At 52.4% G+C, this 11158-nt stretch overlaps 1 protein-coding gene across 1 annotated transcript; it reads right to left on the minus strand.

The window, feature by feature from the left end:
• Window positions 1–619: 619 nt before the first annotated feature.
• LTK (leukocyte receptor tyrosine kinase) lies at window positions 620–9046 on the minus strand. The gene is given in 16 exon segments (XM_055539001.1): window positions 620–1161; window positions 1299–1396; window positions 1490–1577; window positions 1579–1614; window positions 1807–1872; window positions 2192–2284; window positions 2803–3073; window positions 3782–3869; window positions 6867–6997; window positions 7000–7054; window positions 7130–7294; window positions 7519–7623; window positions 7701–7820; window positions 7822–7973; window positions 8640–8783; window positions 8896–9046. Coding segments are annotated over 16 exon segments (1983 nt in total). The 3' UTR covers window positions 620–941.
• Between the last annotated feature and the right edge of the window lie 2112 nt (window positions 9047–11158).

Genomic DNA, 11158 nt, shown 5'->3' on the forward strand with positions numbered 1-11158 from the left:
GAGCTCTTTGTTAGAGGCATGTGTAGTGTTGGGGGCTGCCCAGGTGGAGGATGCTACTGGGGTAAGGGCAATCCAGAGAAGGCTTCCTGCAGGAGGCAATTTCAATTCCCCACCTACACCTTGTGGGTGGGGGTGGCCTCTAGCTCCACATATCAAAGGCTGGGAGTGGCCAGGCTCTTGCCCAGGAGGCCTGAGACTGGTTTCCAGATGGAGAGCTCAGTGGTGCCAGGCCAGCCCTGAGACAGGCCCAGATGTGTAGCACAGACTGCAGGAGACAGAGGCTATGTGGGACACAAGCCACCTAGAAGCCTGGGGAGGAGTGCAGGGAGGAACTGGCACCATCAGTGCCAGGGTCCTCACCCTTAGGACCCTGTGGCACCCCGGAGCCACAGGTGAGACTCCAAAGGTTCCAAGGCTGGTTACTCCTGGATTCGGGGGGCTTGAGGCCAAAGGGCAACTGGGGACCGAGGAGGCTCCCTCCCCAGTTCTTCAAGCTCCCTTAACTCAGTTCCTCGGCCTGTGGAGATCTTAGGCCCCCCAGAGACAGGCTCCCCAGCCCCTTCCTCCTCCAGAATGGGTTAATTCCATTGAAAGGGGTGAATTCAGCACAACAGGGTTCTTTAATAGGAAGGTAGGGGAGTAGGGATTCATAGTGTTGTTTTATGGTTTCCCTCCTGGTCCCCAAGTCCAGGATGGTTGGGTCAGGTCAGGTGGCACACCTGAGTGCTGTACTGAAGATGCTCCAAGATGCTGGCAAAACGAGGGCAAAGTCATCCACCCCCACTCCCCTGCCCCATGACACAGTCGGCACCTCCTGACTGGTGCACCCAGGGCAGGGCGTATAGCCCAGTGAGATCTCCCAGAGCAGCATTTAAAGACCTGCATCACAGGTGGGGGGAACCTAGTGCAGTGGAACCCATCAGGAACAGCTTCCCTTTCCCTCACATGAGGTGACCCAAGGTAGTGGAGTGCATGTTATCACCAGGAGTCTGTCTTGGATGTAAAAATGCCCTCCAGGGAGGCTTCAAATGGTCCGAAGTTGCTGGTAAACTCCCTTGGAGCACCACATGCCCAGGTCCTACACCTGTAGATACTGCTTGCATCCATAAGTCTCCAATCTTGGCCACTTGGCTGGATCCAGTGCAGCTCAGCAGGCAGTTCCTGGTGGCCCAGCAGAGTCAGGCAAAAAAATCACTGCCAGAGCTCCAGCCTTGATCTTTTCTTTAAAAGTTATGTAAAAGGGCTATTCCTTGGGGAGGGAGCGGGATTGGAGGTCCCCAGGGCTAGATCATTCGGACCTGTGGATGAAGTGATTTTCTTCCAGGTAGTAGCAAACCTCGGCTATGTCCCGAGCCAGCTGAAGGAGGTCTTGCATGCCCAGAGGTGATGGCTGGGCCTGGGTCAGGCAGAACGCACATCAGACCATACAGGTTTGGGGACCCATGAACAGGTCTTTAGGTGAGCCTAGAGGGCTAGAAAAGGGCCACACCAGCTGCAGCTGGCTCTGACTCAGGAAACCCTTCATGTCCCCTCCAGACACCAACTCCAGCAGAATTAGGCCAGAGGTAGCCCTGATGTACTCACAGTATTCTGATGTTCTGATGGCTGAACTCGCTGAGCTGGTGGTGCACATACCCCATCACCAGCAGGGAGAGAAACCATGCTCTAGGCTCCACAAGGCTGGAGAGGAGCTCTAGGTCCCTAGAGCTGCTACCTCTCAGCCCCAGGGTGAAGAGAAAGTATTTCTGCAGGTGGGTCTGGGTGCCTCCCTCCCACTTGCACCTCTGCCCCTTGCCCCGGGTGCACCCCATGATGAGCGCCTCATTGAGGAAATCCAGCCAATCCTGTGGACAGCAGAGTTCTGGCAGAGTCCAGGGAGGGAGAGGGGCTTCCCTGGTGGCTCAGCTGATAAAGAGTCTGCCCGCAATGCAGTAGACCTGGGTTGGGAAGATCCCCTGGAGAAGGAAAAGGCTACCCACTCCAGTATTCTGGCCTGGAGAATTCCACAGACTATCCATGGTGTCACAAAGAGTCAGACGTGACTGAGCAACTTTCACTAGGGAGGAAGGCAACAGAGCTCCTGAGTACCCCAGATACTTCTAGAGGGCGGGTTGACCCTATCTCCAGCCATGACTCCTTCCTCAGAGACCCTTCTCTTCTACTCTCAGTCAGAAGCCCCACCCCTCTCACCTTGATAGTCACCTGCAGAAGGCTGGGGTCCCCAGGAAGGCCAATTACCAGTCCCTCATAGGTTTCTCCAAAGACACCACGGGCCAGGGCTCTGCAGAAAGGCAGATTGGAAGGGAGTGGGTGGTTGGGTCTGGGGAATCGTCCTTGAGTGTCTAGAGCCTCCTTAACCTCCCCTGTCCCCCTGCTCATCCTCCATATGCTCAACTGGCCCTCTCTCAAGGTCTGAGCTCTCTGCATCATGGCATGTCCCCAAGGACAAGCTTTGCAGGGGTGACGGTGACCAGGGCAGAAGAAAGGGCAGGTGTGGGGTAAGGTGCTGGGGTGGGATTCTGTATTAAGTCTTCCCTTGGGTCCCTGCAGATGCTCTGGGGTGAAGGCAATCCTTATGCCAAAGAATCATATTTAGGGTCCCTACCATCCCAGAACTGGGGATGACAGCTGACTTTGCCAGGTTACTTCCCCTTTCAGGGCTTCTCTGACCTCCATCTCCTCTATACAAGGGGTTTGGATGAGATACTCACTGGGATCCATAATTCACCACAGCAGGGAGCAAGATGGAGGCTGGGGATTCAGAGTGCATAGGCTCTCAGAAGGAGGGAGAGGATTCAGCTGAGCAGAATGAAATTGGCTGAGGAAACCTCCGTAAGCCCTGGGGACAGCATACAGGACTGGGCTGGGCCAAGCCTCACCTGGAAGTAGTAGGGGTTGGGGATTGTCCTCATGGTGGAGATGTGAAGCTTGATGATCTGGAACTCAAGGCCTGGCAGCTTCATCCACCACGGATCCTGCCACTTCTTATGGTTCACCAAGGATGGGAGGAACACTGGCATACTCTCTACCTGCCCATCAGGCCCGCCCTGACCTGCCCCCCTGCCCAGGATACCTCTCCAGATGCCCATTAAGATAAATGTTGTTCTCAGGCCTCCCCAGGTACTTCTACTTTTTAGAACCCTAGGGGAGTTTGCCACTTCTCTCCTGGGAGTAGAGGTTTGAAATCAACTGTTTGCCCCTGGGACCCCACAGAAGCCTGTTGGCTCAGTGAAGAAATCAGCCATGCCTGCTGGGTGCTCTGTACCCAGAATCAGGACCCCACACCCGTAGGAAGGCTCAGTGTCAAGACCACCACCACAGCCACCATCAGAATCAAAAGGCCTGAGGGGGTGGGCAGGTCCTCCAATGGGAAACTCCTCTCTGTCCCTCTATCCCAACGTTTAGTGATGCCTCAAGACTCAGCTCGAGTGTTCACTTTTCCATGATGCTTTCCTCACTTATCCTAAATGAATGCAACTGCTCCCTCTCATCACCCCTAAGACACTTTACACTTCCCATGGCAACCGTCACTACAAGATATAGGTAGATATCTAGATATAAATGTAGACATACATAGAGACAGTGATCAGTGTCTCCCCTACCACACTAGACCACTAGACTACATGCTTCCTGAAGGCAGAGCACGCACTGATACACCTCTAATCCCCTGCCCAATACTCAGCACAGTGCCTGGTACACAGCAGATATCCTTCCCAGTGCCCTAGTGCTCATCCCCTCCCACGGTCCACAAATCCAGACCTCAGACACAGGCAGGACATACCCATGCAGGTGACGTTATCCTCAGCCAGCTCCATGCCCTCTGGGCACATGCAGTTGGCCAACTGGAGCTCGGCCTGGCATTGGCAGATCTTCAAAAGGCAAAGGCAGCAATTGAGGTCTAGTTGAATCTCCACCTCTCCGTGACTCTCCATGACAATGAGTAAAAGAATTGATATTGCTGGGTGAGGGTGGGGGCGTATGTACTTTTTCCAGTCTCGTGGTTAATTTTAGCCCTGAACTTTGGAACAAGGAGCAATGCCAGGCATTTAGAGAGGGTGGGAGAGTTTGGGGGACTTCTGTCAAGCTTGTATGCTTCCTTTTCTGGGATCCTTGAGTTTGCAGGTTGTTGAAGAGAATTCAGAGCAAGAGATAATTTGACAAGCAGACCAGAATGCCCCATTCTGGCATCACAAGTGACAGCCCAGCTCCCAAGTATTTCTGAGTTGTGCAAGACCGGGTAGTTCACAGGGCAGAGCTGGTGGTCAGATGGGAGAGACTGAGGAAAAGGGCTAGACTAGGCTGAAAGGTGGGGGATAGGGGCCAATACCTGCCAGAAGCTGCAGGCAGAGCTCACTGTTGGGGTGTATGACAAATACTGCACCCTCCTCATCAGTCCAGGGGATGTCAGTCTCTGAGGCATCACTCCCTGCCAGAAACTGAGATAGAGGGTTGGCTATGAAATGGGGGAAGGAAGAGGAGCATACAGCTCCTCACAGACGGAAAGCTGGCTTATACAGCAGGGAAGCCGGAGTCTCCCTGTGGAAACCCCAGTGTGGCCTTGTCTACACTCACATCACACTACTAGTGCTGCCGGATGGCAGGTGGGAGCTGAGGGGCCAGCGAGGTGGGAAGAAATAATAGCTGGAATCTGCAAGCCTGGCTTAGGTTGGCTGCTCCTTGTCTGTCCGAACCTCTTTAATCCCATGTTCTCAACTATAAAATGGAAGAGGCCCAACCCACATGCTCCACTTCTACAACAATGGAGATAATGTGTATAAAGTACTTAGGAACAGTACCGCCCAGACAGACAGGAAGCCTCCGTTTCTTTATAGCAGTGGTTTCCAAACTCTGGAGTACATGAGAATCACCTAGAGACTTGACTAAAACACAGATAATGGGGCCCTCCCCTAAACTTCTGATTCAGGAGGTTGGAAGGAGGCTGAGAATTTGTATATCTAGCAACTTGAGTTCAGTTCAGTTCAGTTCAGTTCAGTCGCTCAGTCGTGTGAATCACAGCACACCAGGCCTCCCTGTCCATCACCATCTCTCGGAGTTCACTTAAACTCACGTCCATCAAGTCGGTGATGCCATCCAGCCATCTCATCCTCTGTCATCCCCTTCTCCTCCTGCCCCCAATTCCTCCCAGCATCAGAGTCTTTTCCAATGAGTCAACTCTTCGCATGAGGTAGTCAAAGTACTGGAGTTTCAGCTTTAGCATCATTCCTTCCAAAGAAATCCCAGGGCTGATCTCCTTTAGAATGGACTGGTTGGATCTCCTTTAGAATGGACTGGTTGGATCTCCTTGCAGTCCAAGGGACTCTAAAGAGTCTTCTCCAACACCACAGTTCAAAAGCAGCAATTCTTCGGCGCTCAGTCCAACTCTCACATCCATACATGACCACAGGAAAAACCATAGCCTTGACTAGATGGACCTTTGTTGGCAAAGTAATGTCTCTGCTTTTGAATATGTTATCTAGGTTGGACATAACTTTCCTTCCAAGGAATAAGCGTCTTTTAATTTCATGGCTGAAGTCACCATCTGCAGTGATTTTGGAGCCCCCCAAAAAATAGTCTGCACTGTTTCCCCATCTATTTCCCATGAAGTGATGGGACCAGATGCCATGATCTTAGTTTTCTGAATGTTGAGCTTTAAGCCAACTTTTTCACTCTCTTTCACTTTCATCAAGAGGCTTTTTAGTTTCTCTTCACTTTCTGGCATAAGGGTGGTGTCATCTGCATATCTGAGGTTATTGATATTCCTCCCAGCAATCTTGATTCCAGCTTGTGCTTCTTCCAGCCCAGCGTTTCTCATGATGTACTCTGCATATAAGTTAAATAAGCAGGGTGACAATATACAGCTTTGACGTACTCCTTTTCCCATTTGGAACCAGTCTGTTGTTCATGTCCAGTTCTAACTGTTGCTTCCTGACCTGCATATAGGTTTCTCAAGAGGCAGGTCAGGTGCTGTGGGATTCCCATCTCTTTCAGAATTTTCCACAGTTTATTGTGATCCACACAGTCAAAGGCTTTGGCATAGTCAATAAAGCATAAATAGGTGTTTCTCTGGAACTCTCTTGCTTTTTCCATGATCCAGCGGATGTTGGCAATTTGATCTCTGATTTCTCTGCCTTTTCTAAAACCAGCTTGAACATCAGGAAGTTCACGGTTCATGTATTGCTGAAGCCTGGCTTGGAGAATTTTGAGCATTACTTTACTAGCGTGTGAGATGAGTGCAATTGTGCGGTAGTTTGAGCATTCTTTGGCATTGCCTTTCTTTGGGATTGGAATGAAAAACTGACCTTTTCCAGTCCTGTGGCCACTGCTGAGTTTTCCAAATTTGCTGGCATATTGAGTGCAGCACTTTCACAGCATCATCTTTCAGGATTTGAAATAGTTCAACTGGAATTCCATCACCTCCACTACCTTTGTTCGTAGCAATGCTTTCTAAGGCCCACTTGACCTCACATTCCAGGATGTCTGGCTCTAGGTGAGTGATCATACCATCGTGATTATCTTGGTGGTGAAGATCTAGCAGCTTAGGTGGTGCTAATGGCTCGGGCACCACGCTCTGAAAACTGCTGACTTATACTACCCCTGCCTCTCTGCCTCCCAGCTCAGCTTGCTAACGCAGCCAGCTCTAAGTTCCTGGGACTACTACAGATCAAGGATGGGACATGTTGTGCTGACAAAGATCCTGGATGTAAAAGAAAATCGAGGGAGTACAGTCTGCACGTGTGCTTTGCAACCTACCCGACCTCTTTTTCTGATATTTATTACTCTACCTGCTCTGGCCTGGAAGGCAGGCTCAACACTTTTCCCAACTGTCTTCCGAGGGACTAGGTCTGTCCGTATGGCTGTAACCTTACTTCACTCTCGGGGCTGCCCCGCTGCCCTCCCCAAGGGTGCACCTCACCGTTGCCGCCGCCTCCCGCGAAGCCGCCGGCTGCCCCCCAGCCAAGCTTAGCCCAGACCTCCGTGTTGCCCTGACTGCCCCGACCCCTTCCTCGCTGACCCGCCGGCGGGGAGTGTAGGGGGCCCGCGAGGTCCAGAAGCCCTCTGCACCTGTAGAGAGACACGGGGTGGCTGGCCGCGGGGACGGAAAGCACGCCCTCCCGTCCTCGCAGCCCGCGCCCTCACCTGCCGCCCGGCCTCTTTAGCTGCTCCTGGGCGCCACCGAGGGGTTCTCTAGTTTCTGGGCGGTGGTCTGAGTTCCCCCTAGGTCCTGCGGCTTCACGTACGCCCGACCGCCTCCTGCGGCCGCCACCAGCAGCAGTTTCGGCTCACTCGTGCGCAGCTACGCGGCAGCGACATACAGGGGCGCGCCCTCCAGCCGTCGAATGAGAAGCCGGGCGCTGGGCGAGGGCTCGCGCCCCAGGGACTAGAGTAAAGATAGGGGCTCGCAGTCAGGCCCACGGCTTTGGGGACGCCAAGGAGATCCTGTGAGTGCGCGCTCGGTGGGAAGGACCCCAACGCCTAGCTCTGGAGACCGGGGCAGCACGCGCGGAGGGAAGCACGAACTCGAAAGACGTAGGTGGCGCCCCCACCACCTCCTGCCCAGCGCCACGACCCTGGGACCCCTTCGATCCCATTCGTCGCCGCCCTCTCCTCAGCGGTTCGGAAACTCTCCCGCGGGAAGTCCGGTGCCGGTGCTGCAATCCGTGGAGGCCCGGGCCCTTCCCTCCCAGTGCTGAGGTCTGAACCCCGAGAAACGCCCTTCGCTCCACCCAGCCCCTGCTGTGGGGCGCTTGAGCCGCTCCGCTTCCTTCCAGACAGGCGTCCTCTCCCAGCTGCCCCACGAGGATGTAAGGCGGTTCTCCCGCAACCAAGGGAGCAGATGGCAGAGACGAAGATTCCATATGCCTGTGATAGGTGTCTATTGGTACCTTTGCTGCCCGAGGCGCCATGGGCTGAGATCCTGCGGAAAGCGGGCTCTGAGTCCCTGGCCCTTGACCATTGGTCCTCAGCCTGCCCGCCTAAGGTAGAGATTAGTGATGGAGGAGGTTCCAGAAGTTCTTATCTGAGGGACCTAGGGGATGTAGTGTACTTTGAAGGAATGGGGAGACTAGGTATGCAAACCATAAAATTAGATTTTGCACTTATTTCAAGAGGCTTAATGGAGATGGTGAGAGAGGCTCAAGCCACCTCTTGCAGCAGCCGCTGGTTATGAACACTCCACTTGGCAGGAACAGGCTCCTGGGAATAGCTAACTTGGTGGCAACTATTGCCACCCCTTCCAGGGTTTGGCTGGAAGGGACAAAGCTGCTTGTCACTGCGGGATACACCAAGACTCAAAGCGGAGCACAGATACCCTTAGTTCCCCAGGCCACAGAACCTCAGATTTTCAGCTGCTGCCCACATCTACTCCTGTTTCTGCCAGTATCTATTCTTTATAGATACTGGCCAGCACCCCATGCCTACCACAACTGCTCAGAGTCCCAGGGGCCCCCACTGTTACCACCACACTGCTGCTAGTGTGGTCCCGGGCCCAAGCCAGCTCCTAGCCCTGCAGATGGTGAAGAGCCAACACCCCTCAGCGCCTGGAAGCAGGGAGGGAGGAAAGGGTCAGGAGCACCTGCCCCAGCCTGAGGGACTCCACACAGAGTGGAGAGCGGAGGAGGAGGAAGGAGCTCAGAGCTCACCTGAGGGAATTATGGGAGAGGCTGGCTCAAAGCTGCTAGGCAGGGTGGTGATGTCTGGGTCCCAGGGACTTGGAGCCGGTGGCAGCAAGGACGAGGATGGGGGAAATGGTGCCTGGGACCCCAAGCTGGAGCAGAGAATTGCACCTGAAAGGTGATGAGGCGACGGCAGTGTTGGGAGAGGGCACATGTGTTAACAGGATGGCAGATGGAGAGCCTCTCGCAGCCACACCCCTACCCCCACCTAGCTGGGACATACTAGCACCTGGAAGCTGCCCAAGCCAACTCTGGTTGCCAAAGGCCCACTGGGGTGGGGTAGGGGTGATGTGTGCTCCCTTTTCTTCCCCGGAGAGCTTTTCCCAGTGGATGACTTGGGCACAGCACTGAGGTCCATCCTGCAGGGCCCCCATTTTCCTCTCCGTTTAGTTTGGTGGTTCTGCCCCCATGCCATGCTGAGACCCAGGGCCTGTCCCTCCTTCCCCAGCAGAGATCTGGATCCTGGGATCAGGCACCTACCACATTTCTTTACCTGCACTCCCCATGCTTTGGCTGCAAGGGTTCAAGTGTTCAAGGCCTCTGCAGGAGCCACTTGGAACCCTGTTTGTCTCAACTGCCACCCCCAAGTCTAGGAAGTTGCCTGTAATATTATGGTCCCCTGACTGCCAGAAGGCACTTACCAGAGACACAGCAGCAGCTGAAGGAAGAGGACTGGCCCGCTGCAGCCAGAGTTGCAGGCTCAGACTGCTGCTTTTAGGAATGTCCTGCCTCTTACTGGAGACCGCTGGGTCCTAAAGCTGACTTGACTACCCCCAGCTCAGACCCTGGGATGTCAAGCATTCACTTGTACAGTTTTGTTGCCTATGTCAACTCTGTGCACAACTTCCATGATTTGGTGAAAAGCCTGGGCCTGATATCAAAAGACCAGAGTGCCACGAATTCCCTGGTGATCCAGTGGTTAGGACTTCGTGCTTCCACTGCAGGGGCATGGGCTCAATTCCTGGTCGGCAAACTAAGACCTTGCATGCTGTGCTGCAGGGAAGAAAAGACTAGCATCTGTAGTGAACTGGGTTTGGTGAAGAGATCACAACTCAAGGAGTTTCTCTACCACTTGCAAAAACATAGGAAGGGAAGTTGTTTTGTAACCACAAGGCACCCGATAACTGAGAGGGCCACACTCCATCAGGTGGTTTTGTGTCTTCATTTTTTTTTTTGCTCAAAATACCAATTTTGAAGGCTGAGACCTAATAAAAAAATACTGAAAAAAGAAGTTATAGTAGTTAGCTACTTGGTAATCTCTGAGTGTATAGTGCTGGTTGTAGACACTACAGCGATTAAAAAAAATGTCTGGCACCCATGTCTTTTTTTAACTCTTACTATGAGGTCACAGAATTTACTTTACAAGGTCCCTGTAAGCCGATGGTTCTCAAAGTGTGGTTGGTTCTGGACAGCAGCAGCAGATGGGAGCTTGTTAGAAATGCAAATTCTTGGGTTTCACCCTAGACCTACTTTATCAGAAACACTGGCAGTAGGGCCCAGTGATCTGTTTCAACACCATGTCCAAGTGATTTTTTTTCACATAAGTTTGAGAAATATTGATGTGTCATAAATATGGGAGTTGCTCAGTATAACATACCGTTTAATTCTGTATTCAGCAGCTCCATTTATAGGGGATGGGTTCTTTACCTACTGATGGCACATAGCTCTCACCCTGACCTGTAAACACAATGATTATAATTTCATACAGCAAATGACACTAAGAAAGCTTAGTGTTGGAATTCAGACATAAGAACAACCTAGAGGTGCCAAAAGGAAGAGATAAACTGATGAACCAGAGTTTACTTTTTGATCCAATCCTCCTCAGTCTTTGCCTACCATCACTAAAGTCCACAGTGGAAGAGGTGTTGTAAAACCTCACTATATAGAACCCCAATACCCAAACCCCACTCCAGACCCACCATCAATCAAATTCATATGTTGAAACTGAATCTCCATATTGAGCCTATTTGAAGGTGGTGCCACTGGGGAGTTATTAAGTCATGAGGTTTTCACCTTCATACGTGGAATGGGATTAGTACCCTTATAAAAAGATGCCCCAGGGGAGTTCCCTGGTGGCCTAGTGGTTAGGACACAGCATTTTCATTGCCATTGCCTGGGTTCAATTCCTGGTCAGGGAACTGAGATCCCACAAGCTGTGTGGCCAAAAATAAAGAGGCCCCAGAGAGTTCCCTTGTCCCTTCTGCCATGGGGGAGCTGTCTATGAACCAGGAAGCAGGTCTTCACCAGATACTCAATCTGCGAGCACCTTGATATTAGACTTTCTGGTCTCTGAAAGTGAAAGTTGCTCAGTCATGTCCAACTCTGCGACCGCATGGACTACACAGGCCATGGAATTCCTCAGGCCAGAATACTGAAAGTGGGAAGCTGTTCTCTTCTCCAGGAGATCTTCCCAACCCAGGGATCGAACCTAGGTCTCCCACATTCCAGGCGTTTTCTTTACCAGCTGAGCTGAAAGGAAAACCCAA

The sequence above is a fragment of the Bubalus kerabau genome, chromosome 10, assembly GCF_029407905.1.
Source record: "Bubalus kerabau isolate K-KA32 ecotype Philippines breed swamp buffalo chromosome 10, PCC_UOA_SB_1v2, whole genome shotgun sequence".
In the NCBI taxonomy this organism is placed as follows: Eukaryota; Metazoa; Chordata; class Mammalia; order Artiodactyla; family Bovidae; genus Bubalus; species Bubalus kerabau.